The following is an 18,965-nucleotide window of genomic DNA, read 5'->3' on the forward strand; positions in this document are numbered from 1 at the left end:
ACAGTACGTGCTCTTTATCCAGACAACCAACCTTACACTTCCATATGTTTACCAGAATGTTCTCTCCATGTTGTTTTCCCCCCACTGCCTCCACGTACGTGTTCCAGCTTCGCACACTGATCAGTGATTTTGCCATCATCATTTCTATCCTGGTCTTCTGTGGGTTGGATTGTTTGTTGGCGCTGGACACACCCAAACTGCATGTACCCACTGAACTCAAGGTCCACCCTTTCCTAAATACCTCTCCCATCTTGTCAGACCTTGTTCTTAGGACACTGCTGGTCACTCATTTCTTTCCTCAGCAATGTAGTTTTTACAGATCTAAACAGGTTTTGGAGTGTGTGGATTTATCAATTTTACACTTTAACTGAGTAAATAATCTCTTTTTTCTTTTCACTGTCTTGCTTTCCTCATGTATCTACCACTTTCTTATACTTGAACGTATGTTTCCCATCATCACTTTTACTGTGCACATTTGTCTTTGCCCTCCTTTTGTCTTGTGTTATTGTTTATGGGCTGACCTATAGCTGAGGAAGCTAATCAGTGACTTTGCCATCTTCATGTCAATTATGTCCTTTGTGGGTCTCGATATGCTGATGGGGTTAGACACACCCAAACTTATCGTGCCAACAGAGTTCAAGGTATTTGATTTTTCACGAAATTATTTTTTTAAAATATATATGTATTCTGTCACTTCAAAGAATATTTATACTTCTAACAAGAGCACTCAATGAGCCCAACTCCCCCCAAACAGCAAGAGCTATACTAAAACTTATACTGATGTCAGCATTGGTAATGGTGAAATCCCCAATCATGACATTGGCATTGCTTTCGTAGATAATTTGTGCTGATGTCAGAACAATATGGAAATCTTTTGCAGTATATTAATCTTTTTGTGTCATTATGAAGTCATAATGTTGTAGTGGAAAAGAAAAAAGTTTTTGAAGAGCTCAAATAAATAAAGGGCTTATGTCCCCAATCTTTAAAGTTTGGAAATGATTCAATGGAAACTAAAGCTTTTTCCTAATTTGTGGGAACCTGACCTTATGTTTTGTTATCTTTACCTATATGTTTGGACCAGAATTGGCTAAAATCTTTGGCTTCTATAAGCTGTAAAAAATTGAGATTTTAATATATTTCAAAAGTATATTGTTGTATAAAGCACTTTGAATGGTCAGGTAGAGTAAAAAAGCAAAAAAATAAGAATCAGTCCATTTACCATTTACCAATGCAGTGTATGATTTTTGTGGAACTTCATGGCATTATTCTGACATCATAGGTCGTCGCATTGAAAAAATAGAAATACATCTCTCTCCATGCCGTTTCATATAATAAGTTACTCAATATGTTTCCTTGAATTTTTTTTCTCCCAAAATCAACTTTGACCTTGAGCCTTAACTGTGAAGATCAAATAGTACTCTGCATCAAATGGTACTCATGTCCCCCAAGGCCTAGTATATTAATGTGAAGTTTAAAAACCATAAAAAATAGTGGGTTATATAAAGTTTTTACTGATTTTCACACGTGCTGTGTCCTTGACACATGTATATATCTATATATCTATATATATATATATATATATATATATATATATATATATATATATATATATATATATATATATATATATATATATATATATATATATGTGTGTGTGTATATGTATAGAGATATATAGATATATAGATATATATGTGTGTGTGTGTGTGTGTGTGTGTGTATATATATATATATATATATATATATATATATATATATATATATATATATATGTTTAATTTTGGGTTTATTCCTCCTTAATTCTGGGTGCATGCTAGCAATGGTCAGAAAATAACTTTGCAGGTTTATTAATGTAGTTGTTGTTATATTCTTGTTATCATATTGGTCAAGTTCTTATAGTTTCAACATGATATGAATTATGCTTCCAATATCGCCATCTATGTATAGCTCTTTAGAGGGAACTATTCCAGATTAACATTCACTGGACACTTTATTAGATATGCCTTGCAGTGTAAACCCCATTTTAGCTTTAGTCTTAATGCTTTGTAGAATAGATTCAACAAGGTGGTGGAAAATATGTTTACATAGGTTCTCATTCATCCAGCTCATGGTAGGCTAAAGCAATTGGACTTTAAACTTTTGGAATATGTTTCACCTCTCAGGCAGGAGGTTACTTCAGTTTTTTAAACCAAAAGGTGAAGAGTTCCAGGTATTAAAGCCCTACTGGAGGTTGTCCCTTAGAAGGTGGTCATTGACCCACTATTAATGATGTGCATTATTAGATGAGCCAATGTGCGAAAAAAAAAAAAAAAGGCATGGGTCATTACCATCAGAGGTTTTGGGTGAAATCACTGAGAGACCTTGCCTCACCCTATCATGTGACCTATTGAGGTCACCTGATGCAAGATGTGAGTAAGGTCATATAGAATTTATTAGTCCCAAGGGTGAGTGGGGTTGAGGCACCTGGTAAATGATCTCAAGACTGCATGATCTGAAATAATCAGGCCTTATCTTAAAGACTTCATATTACTATATCACTCCAATAGAGCACTTCGCTCTCAGACTGTGGACTTACTTGTGGTTTCTAAGATATTTAAAAGTAGAAACGGAGGCAGAACCTTCTTCTTCCAGGGCCCTCTTCTGTGGAACCAGCCCACAGTTTGGATTCGAGAGACAGGCACACTTTCTGCTTTTAAGTTTAGGCTTAAAACTTTCCTTTTTGACAAAGCTTATAGTTAGGGGTGGACCAGGTGACCCTGAATCCTTCCTTTGTTATGCTGCAATTAGGTTAAGCTGCTCGGGGCTTCACGCTGAAAATTTCTCCTTCGTTATTATGCTAGTAGCAGGTGCTACCAACTCCTGCTACTAGGATACAGTCACTGTGGTCCTAAAGGGATGGACATGGTCAGCAATAATAATCAGGTAGGCTGTCAGGTAGTCCCCAAAGTGTGCCAGGAAATGGTCCCCTATGCAGTTACACCAGCAGCAACCTGAACCATTAATACAAGGCAAGAGTGAATCGTGCTTTCATGCTGTTTGTGCCAAATTCTGATCAAAGAAGAATAATCACTCATCATACCAGGGAACATTTTACAATAATTTTTGACCAAGTCTACAGTCTTAAATCAATTGATTTATGTCATATGATTAATTGATTAGATATTTGTGCTAGATGTGTGTGCATTTTAACAGGTATACCTAAACAACCAATGAGCGTGTATGGCAACTGCAGTTACTTTTTAAAAATAATTTAACACCAAAAAGAAAAAAGACTTAAATAGTTTAACTAAGGTATGGCACTGGCCCACTTAGAATGGAATTTTACAAACCCATAGAAATTATCTAAGCTACATAAATATGCTATCGTTTATATGTGCAGCTCATCATGTGCATGTTTATAAAACATACAGAGATACAATGTGCAATTCTTTTTCAGTGTCTAAAATAAAATTTTGGCCAATTTTGTTGCTTTATTTTTTCCATGTTCCCCTTTTTGTGTCCATTTAAGTCTCTGTTCTTCAATGCAAAAGTAATATGGCATAATAGACAAATATCAGTAAATGCCACCTTAATCACTATTATCGGTCAAATCTGATAAAAGGTGAATCCTTAATGTTCCACCCCTGTTAAAGCAAATAAATAAAATGGCTAAACACAGATTTTGGGGTTTAAAAATTGTAGTCTAGAAAGAAATTGACACATCATCATAGTGGCTGAGACGAGCCAGTTATCTCTGCCTTGACTAATTGATTGATGAGCATTTAATCATCTGTATAACTAAAAATTATACCAGATACTGCAGTATTTTGATGTTTTCTAGAAAATGCAATTTTTATTTTGCTGTTGTAACGTAACACAATTCTCTCATTTCCTCTTTCACTATTTTCTGCTAGTATGGTAGGTTCACTGTATTTATATAGGTTTGAAATATAAGATATTTCTTCTTTGTTGTTATACAGCCTACACGTAGTGACCGGGGCTGGCTGGTGATGCCCTTTGGTAAGAACCCCTGGTGGTGGTATCTGGCCAGTTTCGTTCCTGCTCTTCTGGTCACCATCCTCATCTTCATGGACCAGCAGATTAGTGCTGTCATTGTCAACCGCAAGGAAAACAAATTAAAGGTCTGCAAACACCTAAGATGAAATGGTCACAGAAGAGATAAATATATAGCGTACATAAAAAATTAATTTCTGCCTAAACGTTAAAAATTATAGATATCGGTTCTGGTAAGTAGCTTGCAGTTGGACATATATTTGTTGAATTGTTCTGGTCATGAGGGGGAAGGTAATGACAAGAAAAAATACATGTTTACAACTTGAACAATTGTAACTTGAATTGTAACAGTACTACGCTACTGCTTCAATACAATACTATACTACAGCAATGAAGGTGTCATGATTTGTTTCTCAAATTTAAAGCAAATTTATTATTGGCCTTTTTGGTAACTAACATTTAAATGTTTGAACTGTTTATGCAGTTCAGGATTACATGGAGTGGAACTTCTGGGTAATTTCCTGTTATTGCACCCAATTTCAGAAAGGCTGTGGCTACCACTTGGACCTGTTCTGGGTAGGTGTACTGATGGCCGTGTGTTCTTTCGTGGGCATGCCATGGTATGTAGCAGCCACTGTTATCTCCATTGCTCATATCGACTCACTGAAGATGGAGAGTGAATCTAGCGCCCTGGAGAGCAACCACAGTTCCTTGAGTCAGGTAGACCCCCAAAAAAAAAAAAAAAAAAGCTAACCATCACCAGCTTGGTGTTTTGAAACCAAATGACTCTTGCTGACGAAGAGACATTGCATGCTCATAGGCTGCTAATATATCAATTAAGTTTGATGGAATTAATTTGGGGGACTAAAATGAGGGAATAAATTCTGTAAAACATACTTTTGGAACCAGAGGAGTGTCACCTTGCTGGCTGTTTGAAGGAAGGCTTAAGACAGTGATCTGAAAGATATACTGCATATAAAAGAGTCCTCATTCCAAATTAAGGTCTGTGTGGTTTCTCATTGGTGCCTAAATCTATTTTTTTGTAGACCTAGAATAAAGTTTTATACTATGCTTTTGATTCTTCACTTCCAGAGAGCAGAGGTTGACAGGCACTTTGGTGTTTGTTCTAACAGGACTCTCAGTCTTTCTTGCACCTATACTTCAGGTAAGTTTGCAGATGAGACTGATATTTATATGATAAGTTTATATGATCACTTTTCATTGCATCTTGTGGTTTTATTTTAAAACTTTTGTTCTGTTTGTTTCAGTACATCCCCATGCCTGTCCTTTATGGTGTCTTCCTCTACATGGGAGTGGCTTCACTTAGTGGCATCCAGGTATACTACAAAAAATACATAGATATGTTTTTTTTAATGGAAACTATATGTACTATATGATTTATACTATATATACTAAAAGAAAGTTGTGCATAGATGAAAATTCAGACAAGAAAAAAACAGGAATAACAACATGCATAGCATTTTTCAGTGTATACAAATTAATTTTCAAACATTACATGACCTTTACTTGATAGGCAGAAATAGCAGCTGAATAAGAAACTGCTAAGAATGTCTAGACTCAAAAGTAATTTGTGTTTGTAATGTGTCACATTTTCACACAAATTGCTTTTTCAAATGTTATACTATTATTATTTTCTGGAAGAGAAAAAGGTGGACCACAATTTTGTTTTTTCTCAGAGGGCCAGATTGTACAAGCTTATGGATATTAATTAGTTTATAATAACTTCTAATATTATATAACTTGCATATCAATTAAAGCACTTAAACTCAATTCAGTTTTATTTATATAGCACCAAATCACAACAAGAGTTGCCTCAAGGTGCTTTATATTATAAGCTAAAGACCCTACAATATTACAGAGAAAACAGAAAACCAATGACCGCTTGACCCCTGATGACTCCTTATGATTTACACAGGAAACCGGAAGAAACCTCTGTTAGAACCAGGCTCTAAGGAGTTTGGGAAGACAGTGACGGGACTGCTTTAAGTTTTTCAATTCAGTTTTATTTATACAGCGCCAAATCACAACAACAGTCGCCTCAAGGCACTTTATATTGTAAGGTAGACCCTACAATAATACATACAGAGAAAAACCCAACAATCAAATGACCCCCTATGAGCAAGCACTTTGGTGACAGTGGGAAGGAAAAACTTCCTTTTAACAGGAAGAAACCTCCAGCAGAACCAGGCTCAGGGAGGGGCGGCCATCTGCTGCGACCGGTTGGGGTGAGAGAAGGAAGACAGGATAGAAGACATGCTGTGGAAGAGAGACAGAGATTAATAACAAGAACGATTCAATGCAGAGAGGTCTACTAACACATAGTGAGTGAAAAAGTTGACTGAAAAGGAAAAACTCAATGCATCATGTGAGTCCCCCAGCAGCCTATGTCTATTGCAGCATAACTAAGGGAGGATTCAGGGTCACCTGGTCCAGCCCTAACTATATGCTTTAGCAAAAAGGAAAGTTTTAAGCCTAATCTTAAAAGTAGAGATAGTGTCTGTCTCCCGAATCTAAACTGGAAGCTGGTTCCACAGAAGAGGGGCCTGAAAACTGAAGGCTCTCCCTCCCATTCTACTTTTAAATACTCTAGGAACAACAAGTAAGCCTACAGTGCGAGAGCGAAGTGCTCTAATGGGGTGATATGGTACTACAAGGTCATAAGATGGGGCCTGATTATTCAAGACCTTGTATGTGAGGAGCAGAATTTTGAATTCAATTCTGGATTTAACAGGGAGCCAATGAAGGGAAGCCAATACAGGAGAAATATGCTCTCTCTTTCTAGTCCCTGTCAGTACTCTTGCTGCAGCATTTTGGATTAATTGGAGGCTTTTTGGGGAGTTTTTAGGACTTCCTCATAATAATGAATTACAGTAGTCCAGCCTAGAAGTAATAAATGCATTAACTAGTTTTCAGCGTCACTCTGAGATAGGATATTTCTCATTTTAGAGATATTGTGCAAATGCAAGAAAGCAGTCCTACATATTTGTTTAATACGTGCATTGAAGGACATATATTGGTCAAAAATGACTTCAAGGTTCCTCAAAGTGTTCGAACAATATTTACTGAAGCCATTGTGCCTGTGGTCGAGTGAGCCAGCTTTTGTTTCATTATTACACTTCACCTCTCATCTAGGATGAGGAGTGAGACACTTTCTTTCCAAACTTGCTAGACTGGTGTAATCCTTGTTTCAACTCTAAACCACTAAATAAAAGAATACCTGAAAATATTTTCTTCTTTTCTTTGTTCCAGTTCTGGGAGCGCATCAAGCTGTATCTAATGCCACCAAAACACCAGCCAGACTTCTCCTTCCTGCGTCATGTCCCTATGAGACGCGTCCACCTTTTCACCCTAGTCCAGATTGTGTGTCTGGCTGTTCTCTGGATCCTTAAGTCTACGTTTCTGGCCATCATCTTCCCATTAATGGTGAGGGTGTTCTGTGTTCTTCTGTTTGGGTAAATGGACTGATTCTTACATACCATCATTCTATGCTCCCAGAACACTCAAAGCACTGTATACAACTTGCCTCCTCCTCCAACTTGCGTCCTTTTTTCTTCTTTCTTTTGTCATATAAAAACATGAAAATAAAACACTTTCATAAAATATTCTCCAAATGTTCCCAAATACAACTAAGTACTGAAAATAAATCCATTTTTCATTGTAAAAAAACAATGAAAAATGGTTTCTCTTACTGAGCAAAAGGAATATTTATCTGAAACCTCAGGCTTAATGATAGACACAAAACCATTAACCGCAATGATACCATGTACAATCCGCCACTGTAAATCACCAGTGTTCTTAATCAATGGTGGCTTGTACAACAAGTTGGTTTTTGTCACATCAAAACCAACTTTAAAATGATCTCTCCAGGGAGTATCATTTTTACTTGGTAACTTGCTTTGTTTAGAAATGAACCCAGGCCCCTCTATTTCAGAAAGTCTGCTACTGAGCCACTGGCCCTCATTCACTGATATGATGATAATAATTGTATTAGTAGTAGTACTATTCTCTTCAATTCTGTATTATTTATATAGCTGCAATTTACAGCAATGACAAGATAATGTTAATCTACCTGGTTTTGTAGATTCTCGGTCTCATGGTTGTACGGAAGCTGCTGGATTTGATGTTCTCACAACATGACTTGGCCTGGCTGGATGATATCCTGCCAGACAAAGACAAGAAGAAGAAGGAAGATGAGAAGAAGAAGAAGAAAGACAAGAAAGCACCAGAGCCTGAGAGTGATGAGGAGGTGAGGAAATGCACTATTTGGCAAGTGTGGATCTGTCTTTCTTAGTATTAACTGTGTATTTAAGTGTGTGTCACTCCATCTGCTGTGGATGTGTCGATCCTGGGTTTATGTTCTCTAACTAATACTGTATGTTTCTCCTCTCCCACAGTGTTGCTGAAAAGGCACTCCATTCCCTCTTACTACAGCCTTCCTGTCTGTCCATCATCTTTTCAGTACATGTTTCACCTCTCCCACTTTGTTCCAACCTTTAGAAACAGTGCGTTTGCTTACGTGTACCCTTTGTATTTATGCTTCATCCAAGTCTTTGTCTATACTAAAAGGGTTGCTTGACAGCTGTGTAGAAGCACAAGTGATGCCCATTAATGGCTTTAAAGGATAAGCCTGGTGTTATTGATCAAATTTTTATTACTATCTTTATCTTGGTCACTATCAGCAGTATTAACTTTGCCCAGTTCACTGAAAAAAAATGAAATTCTTGTCTCATAAGCCTCTGCTATTCATGCCTGGGGGAGATGTTTTACTGAGTTGTGCAACACAGTTAATAAACTATACTCTTCAGTTCAGTCACAAACCCAGCACAGACCAAAGCGATCATCCATGAAAACAGACATGAAAGTAAGTGGAGGAGCAGGAGTGGATGTGGGTTGCAAAGCAGCTTGTTGCGGCTGAAGGAACTGAAACGGCCCTCTCTGAGATTTGAAAATCTGTGGAAGGGTATAAGCTGAACCATGAGCTGATGTGGGCTGGAACTGAGATCTAAATATGGCTGAGATAGAATAGAAATAGAATAGAAATGTTCTTTATTGTCCCTCATTAGGGAAATTCAGGTGTTCCAGCAGAAAAGTAACAGGCACATAGAGCATGTGGATTCAAAAAAGAATTTACAACATGAAAACATAAATTTAAAAAATGTCATTCTAGCCGTGAGAGCAGTTCCTTCTTCTGAATGTTGGAACACTGAGCCTCTGTAAGTTCGCCATATTTGTAATACATGTACATATATATATGTATATATATATGGAGAGAGAGAGGGAGAGAGAGAGAGAGAGAGAGAGATATTTCTCATCAGTGTGTCCTGGTTTCCCAACACCTGACGCAGTCCTTGTTAGTCCTGGTCAGGAGTCAAACCCCCAACCTGAAGTTCCAAAGTATTGTTGTGGAGGGTTAAGGCGACAGCGGTCCCAGTGGTAATTGGCGCACTTGGTGCAGTGACCCCCAAGCTGGCCAGCACTGATGTTATGTTACAAGTCAGTGCTCTGTCTTAAGGGAAATAATCGGGAAAACATAATTCTTTGATAGATCCTACATCTTCTCAAAGTTATAATCAACAGGGAAAACTTTGAAAGTCTTAGGAAGCTGCAAACCACTTGGAAAATGATGGAAGCCCAAATCCTTTTCAGAATTATCTTCCGATACGGCAATGAGCAGGAACAGAGTCAAATCTCCCTTTGTCCCCTCTGCTGGAATCTTCAGCGGTGAACTTATGGAATCCAATCTTTCAAAGTGCTCATCTTGCAGGGCGCTGGAGACTGACCCAGAATGCCTCCAGGCATCCCAATAAGTGCATATGATTCACTGATGTTCAGCCCCACCTTGTTCACTCTTTCTATCTCTCTCTTGTAACATGGAAAATCCGATTCCATTTGACCATTTAGTCACATATGAATAAGCTTCAGTTCAGATTTCATTAGCACATTCACTTTAGCATAGTCCCTTTTAATTCAAATACGTTTCTCTTTAAAACTCTTTGTTTGTCAATCACAGTTTACTCTATAGAATATACACATTATATTCCTCACTAAATAAAACACTTTACAAGTCAGGCAGTGTAGCAGGAGTGTAGTGTCTTGTGTGTGCTCTCATTTACTCACACACACTACTCACATATTTCTCAAGACCATTTCTTCACAGGCTGTCAGCTAAGCCCGAGTTACGCCTGTCTCTAAACTCATTATTTTCCTTTTTTTACTTTCTATTCCTATTAATCATCTTTAGCCAAACTCAAACGTCTTTATATTTACTGATTGTGTTCTGATCATTATTGAGCATAATTAACTATCAGCAAATTCACATAAGAATCATAATTCTGTGTTTACCCCTCACAACATTTAAAATTATTTTTCTTGAAGAAAAATATAATGAGGGGTTGATGACACAGTTGTTATCTTCTCAAACTAAAACTTTAATAAAAAAGTTGATGGATGATGGATCATGACTACAAACACAAAATCTAGACACCAGATAGTTCAATAATCAGACATCTCTCTACTAATATACTGATCAGACTTATAGCTTTGATTTATCTTTGATTAACAATAAAGATGATCTATTTACTAGCAGATAGGGAAAAGCTCTGTTTTAGGAGTTTGGCCATTTTCAACACCTTTTTAACACATAAGGTTGGGCTGCCTCAGACAGCAGAAACCCAAGAAAGAGGAGCAAGAGGGGAAACCCTTATGGAAGGAGAGGCCCCTGCACAGTATGTTCAACTGGCAGATAGAGGAACTGGCTGGCATCCAGAAATCCTACCAGTGGTTGGACAATGCTGGACTGAAAGACAGCATAGACACACTAATCATGACAGCACAGGAACAAATTCTAAGTACAAGATCCATAGTGGCTTGGGTCTATACGAGGTAAGATCCCAGGTGCAGGTCCTGTAAAGATGCCACTGAGACCATCCAGGACATAATGGGTGCAGGGTGCAAAATGTTTGTAGGCAGGGTATACATGGCACACCAGAACCAAGTGGCCAGCATAATATACATAAACAGAAGTCCCAAGGTAGACATGGGAGGTCAATATGGTGGTCGAGAATGACCAAGCTAAGATACTGTGGGACTTCCAGATACAGACAGACAAAATGGTGATGGCCAACCACCTTTGCCAGTAGCCACCTTTGGCAGATATAACAGCTGAACACACCTGTGGCATTCTTTCTACAATAGAAATCAAATATTCTTCAGAAAGTTCTTCACATATCTTTTGCAGAAGTTCCTATGTGTGCGACATGAAGGTTGCTTTGGTTTCACTCTACTGTCCAGTTCATCCCGAACCAACTCAATGGGGTTTAAGTATGGAGTCTGTGCTGGTCACTCCATGTTTTCGAACTTACCATCTTGTTCTTTTTTTCTGAGGTAGTTCTGCTTGGACTTATGTTTTGGGTCATTATCTTGTCGTCCAACTAGGCATATACCAGAGGGTATTGCATGGCGCTGCAGAATGCTGTAGTAGCTGTTTTGGTTCAGGGTGCTCCTCACTTTGTAAAAGTCACCTACCCTAGATCCAGCAAAACAGCTCCAGACCATCACAGTTCCTCCTCCATGTTTTAAAGTTGAGGCCCCACACTGTGGAACCATCCTTTTGCCTACTCGACTCAATGGATGTATCAGAGAGCAGCTTGGGGTTAGTACCTTACCCAAGGATACTTGGCATGCAGACTGGGGCAGCCAGGGCCCAGCCTGATGACAGTCTTGGGTGGACAGTCCCTGATCCAGGCACAGGTGGAGGGGGGTAAACTGATGTTAATCAGGTTGTCAACCAGTATTCCAGGAATAATAATGGTACTGACCACTGAACTGTATTCTATGAACAGAATTTCAACATAGTTTCCTGGTTGCTCTAGGTGGCAGATTGCTGTGTGTCGAGGGCTGTGGCAATGGCGTCCTCTGTCGATCTGTTTGCGCTGTAGGCAAACTGATGACAGTCTAGGTTCTGTGGGAGGGAGGCCTTTATTTGTTGCAGGATCAGCCTCTCGAAGCATTTCGTGACTGCAGACATTAAGGTGATAGGTCTGAGACACTTTAAGGTAGATGACTTGTGAACAGGAGTGATGGTTGCTGCGTGCTGCTATATGCTGGTGTACCTGGGTTTTAAGGTCTCTAATAAAAACATCAAGTCTTATCCTTTAAGATTCTAATTTCTCCTGCATGCCAACTGCTTCCTTTTTTTGTCACTTAGCCTGACAGCTCTGCAAACCCTCCAGTGAAGATTCACATGGAGACCACAAAGCCCTACTCAAAGTCAGACCTTTCCCAAAATAACTCTCCCACCCAAAGCCTATCCTCAGATTGTGAGTACACTAATCATTTCTATTACCTATGTGTCAGCATAATTTATGTTGTAAATATTCAGTGTTATTAACTAACACAGATGAGGTGCAAAAAGCATTTGAGCTTGTTTGTGAAAGTGGATCTTTTGTAGATTTCACTTTGACTGTTGAAGTAATGCACAGTAATTGCCAGTTTTCAGTGAATGTACTTATTAATTTCTTGTGTTTCTATGTTTGTATTTATGTTATGTGTTTACATGCCTGTGTATGCTTGTTTGGTGTTGTTTTGTGCATATGTTCTCTCTCCGTATGTGTGCATGTGGCTTCTTACAGGAGATGAACCCCTACTCGACAGTCACATCTGATCAAAATGAGCTAGACCACAGGTACTGTGTGCTGAAATTGCACGTGCCTTACAGTGATCTGATATATTCACCTGACAGGAACATTGGGGACAAAACTGTTATTTCTGGGCCACAAAACACAGTTATAAATCAGAAACACACATTTCATTGAATTATCAGCTTCTGTATTACTTGTATTTCTATCCCTAGTATGTAGGGTGATGATTTAGATTATCATAGACTTAGGCATTTTTATTTGTAGAGCTTATATTTGAAAGCTTGTAATGTTTCTGTATTGGAAAGATATACAGTATATAGACAATGGCGTATATAGACAAAGGAGATGTAATTCAGTGCGCTTTCATAGAAACTGTGTAGTGCAGTGTATGAAACTGTCATTTTAATTGTTATTATTATTATTGTTATTTCTATGCAGATCTGTATGTTTGGTATTTGACAGATATCTCCATTACTGTAACTTTGTGATTTTGTTAACAGTAAGACGTTATAAGCAAAACGTGTGTTGTCGCCTGTGACATTTTGACACCAATAGGAGTGAAATCTGAGCCATTGGTACTACGTGACAATTGTTTTATAGCTTTGTTCTGATTCCTGCTATAAATATTGCTCGTAAGTTTGTGACTGCAACAATTATTATTATTTTTTATTTTATTCTTTTCACTGAATTTTAGCCGAGTTTTCCCACAACTGTATAACACTTAAAAGAAATCAGGCTTCAATAACAAAATTACTTATTGCACAATTGTCCATTGAAATCATTTTAAACTCTTCAAAACTAATTAACACCAGAAGATGAAGAAAAGACCACTATAACTTTATTCCCCCACACTACACACACTACACCTACATCTTGTTTATGTGCACATGACACTCCGTTTAGCTCAAACTAGTAGTCTGATACAACAGTCCTGCAATCAATTATCTTTTCTCAAAGCTTTGTGATGAAGTGAAGCTTTTGACTGAATGTGCGTCCATACAGCTCAGTCCACTCAGCCTGGTGTCATTAGCCATTTCAAATACATTAAAAACAGTCCATTTTAGCTCCAATAACAACATCCCCCAGGTGTCACAATAAATTGCAGCATTTAGGAATCCGAGAGGATTTACGAGATCCAGCTGATTAGAAGTTAGCAGAAAATTAGTTATACAGTTGGTATCTATATAGATAATGTTGTGACTGAAATCTTATTTGAAAAAAGTATATGCAACATACTGTACAGTAACTTTGGATTCGAATGTAAAAGATAAACAACAAAAACTAAATGAAAAACTACCAGTGATGTTTTGAGGGTTAGTGTCATGCTATCTGGTAGTTAGCTCTGTGCTAAACACTATAGCACAGAGAAACATAGGATCAGGTTTATACTATTCTTAAAAAAAGAACATGTTGAGGGTCCCTGGTGGACAGAGACAAATACAATCTGTGAAAGAGGGCACTGAAAACTTCAGCCAACTTCTTTCTTTATTAGTTTTTTTACTGCTTGTTTTGTTATGATGAGATATAAATCAATTTTTAAAAAGATGGTAATAGTGGAAATTGTATTGAGACTTCAGTATTAGACTTTAGAAACCAATGGAGGACGTCACAGTAGCTACATCCATCTTTTATAATGAAAGAACAGAAAGACAGACAAGCTTTTTTTTTTCCATTTTAAAAAAAAATAAAATTATCATCATCATCATCATTCCACTCTGAAATTAAAGCATAGTACAAATAAGCAATTGGAATTAACGTTGGCATACAAAGATCCTGCCTGATGAACCAAAGATTTCAAATTTTGATTTTTCAGTCCATAATACCCACTTCCTGTATTCAGTAGTCCAGTGGCAGTGTTTCGTGTCCCAGGAAAGCCTCTTTGTCTTATTCTGACATCTTAACAATGGCTTTCTTGCTGCAACTCATCCTGTCAAACCTGCAACTCGAAGTCTTCTCTTCACAGTTGAAACAGACTTGCTTACTATGACCACTATTAAGCTCTGCTTTGAAGCTGTTGTCCTGAGAGCCGCCTATCCTGCAAGCTGTTAACTCTCAGAAACTTGTCCCCTCTGATTCAGTTGTTATTTCGGGTCTGCCAGGCCTCTTCCTGTCAGAGTTTGCTCCAGTTCCTGAGTGCCTTTTGATGGTGAAAGAAACTGTACTCACTGACACCTTGACTTTCTTTGCAATTTCTCTGTAGGAAAGACCTACATTTTTAAGTGTTATGATGGTCTGTCTCGCTTCCACTGTTTATTGCCTTTTTCTCGCCATTTTTGTAGCAACGCACTACTTTCTGAAGTAGAATACTGTTGAACTGAAGCTCATGAGGGTACAGTACCACAGTGCGTTTCAACACTGCTTTTATGCAGACAGAGAGAGTTGTAAGTAATCCAGAAAAGTGGAACACCTGTAGGAATTAGTAACACCACATTTCAAGGTTTGATCACCCTCCATTGCTACAGAATAGCTTTAAATTATTAACCCATTTTGTGTTTCCTGAACACATATAGAATTATGCAGTAAAAAAAAAAAAGTGTAAAATAACATGTTTATGAAACTAAACATGTTTAATAATTTAGATTCTTCAAATAAGCCACCCTTTGCTTTGATTACTGCTTTGCACACTCTTAGGTCAGCTGACCTTGGAGGCCAGGTCATCTGGTGCAGCTCTCCATCACTCTCCTTCTTGGTCAAATAGCCCTTACACAGCACCGGGGTGTGTTTGAGGTGACTGTCCTGTTGAAAAATAAATGATGGCCCAACTAAGCGCAAACTGGATGGCATGTTGCTGTAAGATGCTTTGGTAGCCATGCTGGTTCATTTTGCCTTCAATTATGAATAAATCCCCAACAGTGTCACCAGCAAACCACCCCCACACATCACACCTCCTCCTCCTATGCTTCACGGTGGGAACCATGCATTTAGAAGCCATCCGTTCACCTTTTCTTTGGTAAAACCAAAGATCTCAAATTCGGACTCATCAGACCAAAGCATAGCCTTCCACTGGTCTAATGTCCATTTCATTATTAGATCATAAAGGCCTGATTCGTGCAGTCTCCTCTGAACAGTTGCTGTAGAGATGCGTCTGCTACTGGAAGTCTGTGTGGCATTCATTATGGCTCTAATCAGAGGTGCTGTTAACTTGTGATTCCTGGGGCTGGTGATTTGGATGAATTTATCCTCACCAGCAGATGACTCTCGGTCTTCCTTTCCTGGTGCGGTCCGCATGTAAGCCAGTTTCATCATAGTGCTTGATGGTTTTCACCACTGCACTCTTTAAAATAACTCAAAACATGTTTTATATTTTAGATTCTTTTAGTTTTAGCAATTTTCTGGACTGATTGACCTTCAGTTCTTAAAGTAACGATGGACTGTCTTTTCTTTTTACTTAGCTAAATGGTTCTTTCCATAATGTTTTGAGTTATTTCACACTTCTTTTGTTTACTACATAATTCCATATCTGTTCATTCACAGTTTTGATGCCTTCAGTGAAAATCTACAATGTAAATAGTCATTAAAATAAAGAAAAAACAATAAATGAGAATGTGTCCAAACTTTTGACTGGTAATATATATAATATATCTTATATTATAAATGTTTCAATCAATATATTCATTGTTCATTCTATATATTCAGACTTTTTAAAAATAATTTATATATATAAAATTTTCCCAAATGGCATTCCACAATATATATAAACCATCATGGAAGGATAGGCACGGCATGTACCACCAGCAGATAAATGAAGTGGCTGACATGTAGAAGTCCTACCAGTGGCTGGACTAAAAGACAGCACAGAGGCGCTAATCATGGCAGCACAGGAACAAGCTCTGAGCACAAGATTCATAGAGCCTGGGGTCTATCGCACCAGGCAAGACCTCAGGTGCAGGCTGTCCAAAGATGCCCTTGAAACAATCCAGGACATAACAGCCGGGGGCAAGATGCTAGCAGGCAGGGCATACACGCCATGCCATGCAGGGCAACACCAGAACCAAGTGGCTGGCATAATATACAGAAACAAGCTCTGAGGTCAAAATAGGAAACGCCCCCTATGGTGGTCAAGAATGACCAAGCTAAGATCCAGTGGGACTTCCATATACAGACAGATAAAATGGTGATAGCTAACCAACAGGACATAGTAGTGGTAGAAAACCAGAGAAAGATGGCGGTAGTGATAGATGTAGCGATACCGAATGAAAGCAATATCTGGAAGAAGGAACACGAGACGCTGGAGAAGTACCAAGGCCTCCGAGAAGAGCTGGAGAAGATGTGGAGGGTCAAGGTAACAGTGGTCCCAGTGGTAATTGGAGCACTAGGTGCGAGTGGCTCCTGGAGATCCCAGGAACAACATCTGAGCTCTCTGTCCAGAAGAGCACAGTCCTAGGAACAGCTAAGATGCTGTGCAGGACCCTCAAGCTCCCAGGATTCTTGTAGAGGACCCACAGGGGCGAGAGGGTAATATATAATTATGAATTCCTTAATTTCTTTTTTCATGAAATTGTAAACTCAATTGCTAGTTTCAGGTCAATCAATAAAACATGAAGTTTATTATATAAATTATGGTCAATATTGGAATCAGAAGAATTATCGAGCATACACTCATTGACTGATTTGATCAGTTACAAGTTGATAGCTTATGAGCCTGAGTCCTTAATTTCACAGTCAGATCTACCCCGTGCTCTTTGTTTCCAGCTTCAAAACACCAGATGGTTATACCAAAAACACTCACATTCAAGTTTTCTGGCAGGATGTAGCCACTGTGGCACAGAGTAATCACTAGTTATTGACACAGTGGCTATGCCCATCATTTATATACAGTCTATGTTATGATCACATTCTCATTTACAGTGATGACCTGTGCAATGCAAAGCCTCTTGAGGACATGGGGCAATACAGAAATATTAAAAGTTAAAAGAACAACAGCACATGAAAAACCCTCAACACTCCAACTTATTAAACACTGCCCCTCAGTGGTTAAACCTTTGGTTACATTTTGCAGAGGGTAATTGCCAACCGCTGTAGAGAAATATATATAAAGCTTCATTTTTTGGTACTAATAAAAAGATGTTTTAGCCAGAAGAAATTATAAAATGAATGATAATAAATACCCTTAAATATATAAAAATAGGCAATATATAGAAATACATTACAAAGGGATGATTTGTTGCAGGACTGCACTTTCAGTTTGAGGTCAGATTTCCTAAAACATTGGAAAATTAGAAACTGTGAAAGAGTATGGAGAGTAAAAGTGTTCCATCACCACTGTTCCTCAGCATCACTCTGCACCTGAAGATCTCCTGTCCCCCCTCACGTGCCGACTCTGAACTCAGCCTCAGCCCTCCTCTGCAACACCCACAACACCAGCCTGTGCCCAGGGTCAGCATCCGTGTGGAGTCCGATTGCGAGGAGTCTGGCTTCCACTACAGACAGCAGCAGCACAACGTCTACCTGTCTGATGACCGGCCACTGCCTAAAATAGAGAAAGAATCTTGCAGGAAAATGCAAGATCACTTTCACAACTCCTGTGCTGAAACCATTTTGTAAAAACAAAGAATGTTGAAAGGTGCAAAGTGTTGCTTACTGATCACAGATCATGTCTAACATCGTTTAAGTGATTTTTTTTTAATTATCAGCTCTCAGGTCTGCTTTGGAAACCAGCTTCTTGTAGTTCCAATGATAAAAACCAAAGCATATTAATGAATGCACAATCCCTCTCTGAAGCAATTAGGTCACTGATGAATAGGTCAGTTTAATAGGTCAGTGTATTTGATGAGTGGTCAAGCATGATCTACATGTTTATGCACATTTCTGATGTAAAACCCTGATATAAAAAATAAAAAAAGAAACATCCATTTAAAAGCTTTTGGTTTGTTTTTGTCATAACAGCGTTCATGCAATTCATTTTCTTGTCAGGAAATGCTTTCCCCAGAGTTTCCCTACTTGTATTGTAGAATAAATGATACTTAATGTACTGTATAATGCAGTACTTTCTGTAATATGAAATCTCAATTTGTAAAACAAATGATAGCATGCAGCGGCGTGTTCATTAAATTTGAACTTTTATATAAAATACATCTTGGCCTTCTAATCACAGCTAATGAAAGAATCAGTTCAATGCAATGGCATGCCATCACAACACCAGCATGCCTTATTTGACCCATTACATTTTCTGAAGCAGTTTTAGCTCATGTATGAATCTGTGATGTACCTTCCTGAACCTTCCAGTTCAGTGGTACAAAAAAAAATCCCAGTGGAAGGTTCAGAAGTGACAGAAGCTATCCTGCTTTCATCAACGTTCAAATTTTAGACAAC

General features: G+C 38.3%; 1 protein-coding gene across 1 annotated transcript in view; it reads left to right on the forward strand.

The window, feature by feature from the left end:
* slc4a5b (solute carrier family 4 member 5b) overlaps window positions 1-18,416 on the forward strand; it is a 74,313-nt gene extending 55,897 nt beyond the window's left edge. The window contains 11 exon segments of the mRNA XM_039614280.1: window positions 108-221; window positions 3,960-4,121; window positions 4,537-4,678; window positions 4,681-4,708; window positions 5,046-5,051; window positions 5,086-5,158; window positions 5,262-5,330; window positions 7,264-7,437; window positions 8,096-8,260; window positions 12,645-12,697; window positions 17,927-18,416. Of these exon segments, the coding sequence (XP_039470214.1) occupies window positions 108-221; window positions 3,960-4,121; window positions 4,537-4,678; window positions 4,681-4,708; window positions 5,046-5,051; window positions 5,086-5,158; window positions 5,262-5,330; window positions 7,264-7,437; window positions 8,096-8,260; window positions 12,645-12,697; window positions 17,927-18,197 (1,257 nt within the window). The 3' untranslated portion in view covers window positions 18,198-18,416.
* Window positions 18,417-18,965: the final 549 nt, after the last annotated feature.

Source organism: Oreochromis aureus, linkage group 7, assembly GCF_013358895.1.
Source record: "Oreochromis aureus strain Israel breed Guangdong linkage group 7, ZZ_aureus, whole genome shotgun sequence".
Classification (NCBI taxonomy): Eukaryota; Metazoa; Chordata; class Actinopteri; order Cichliformes; family Cichlidae; genus Oreochromis; species Oreochromis aureus.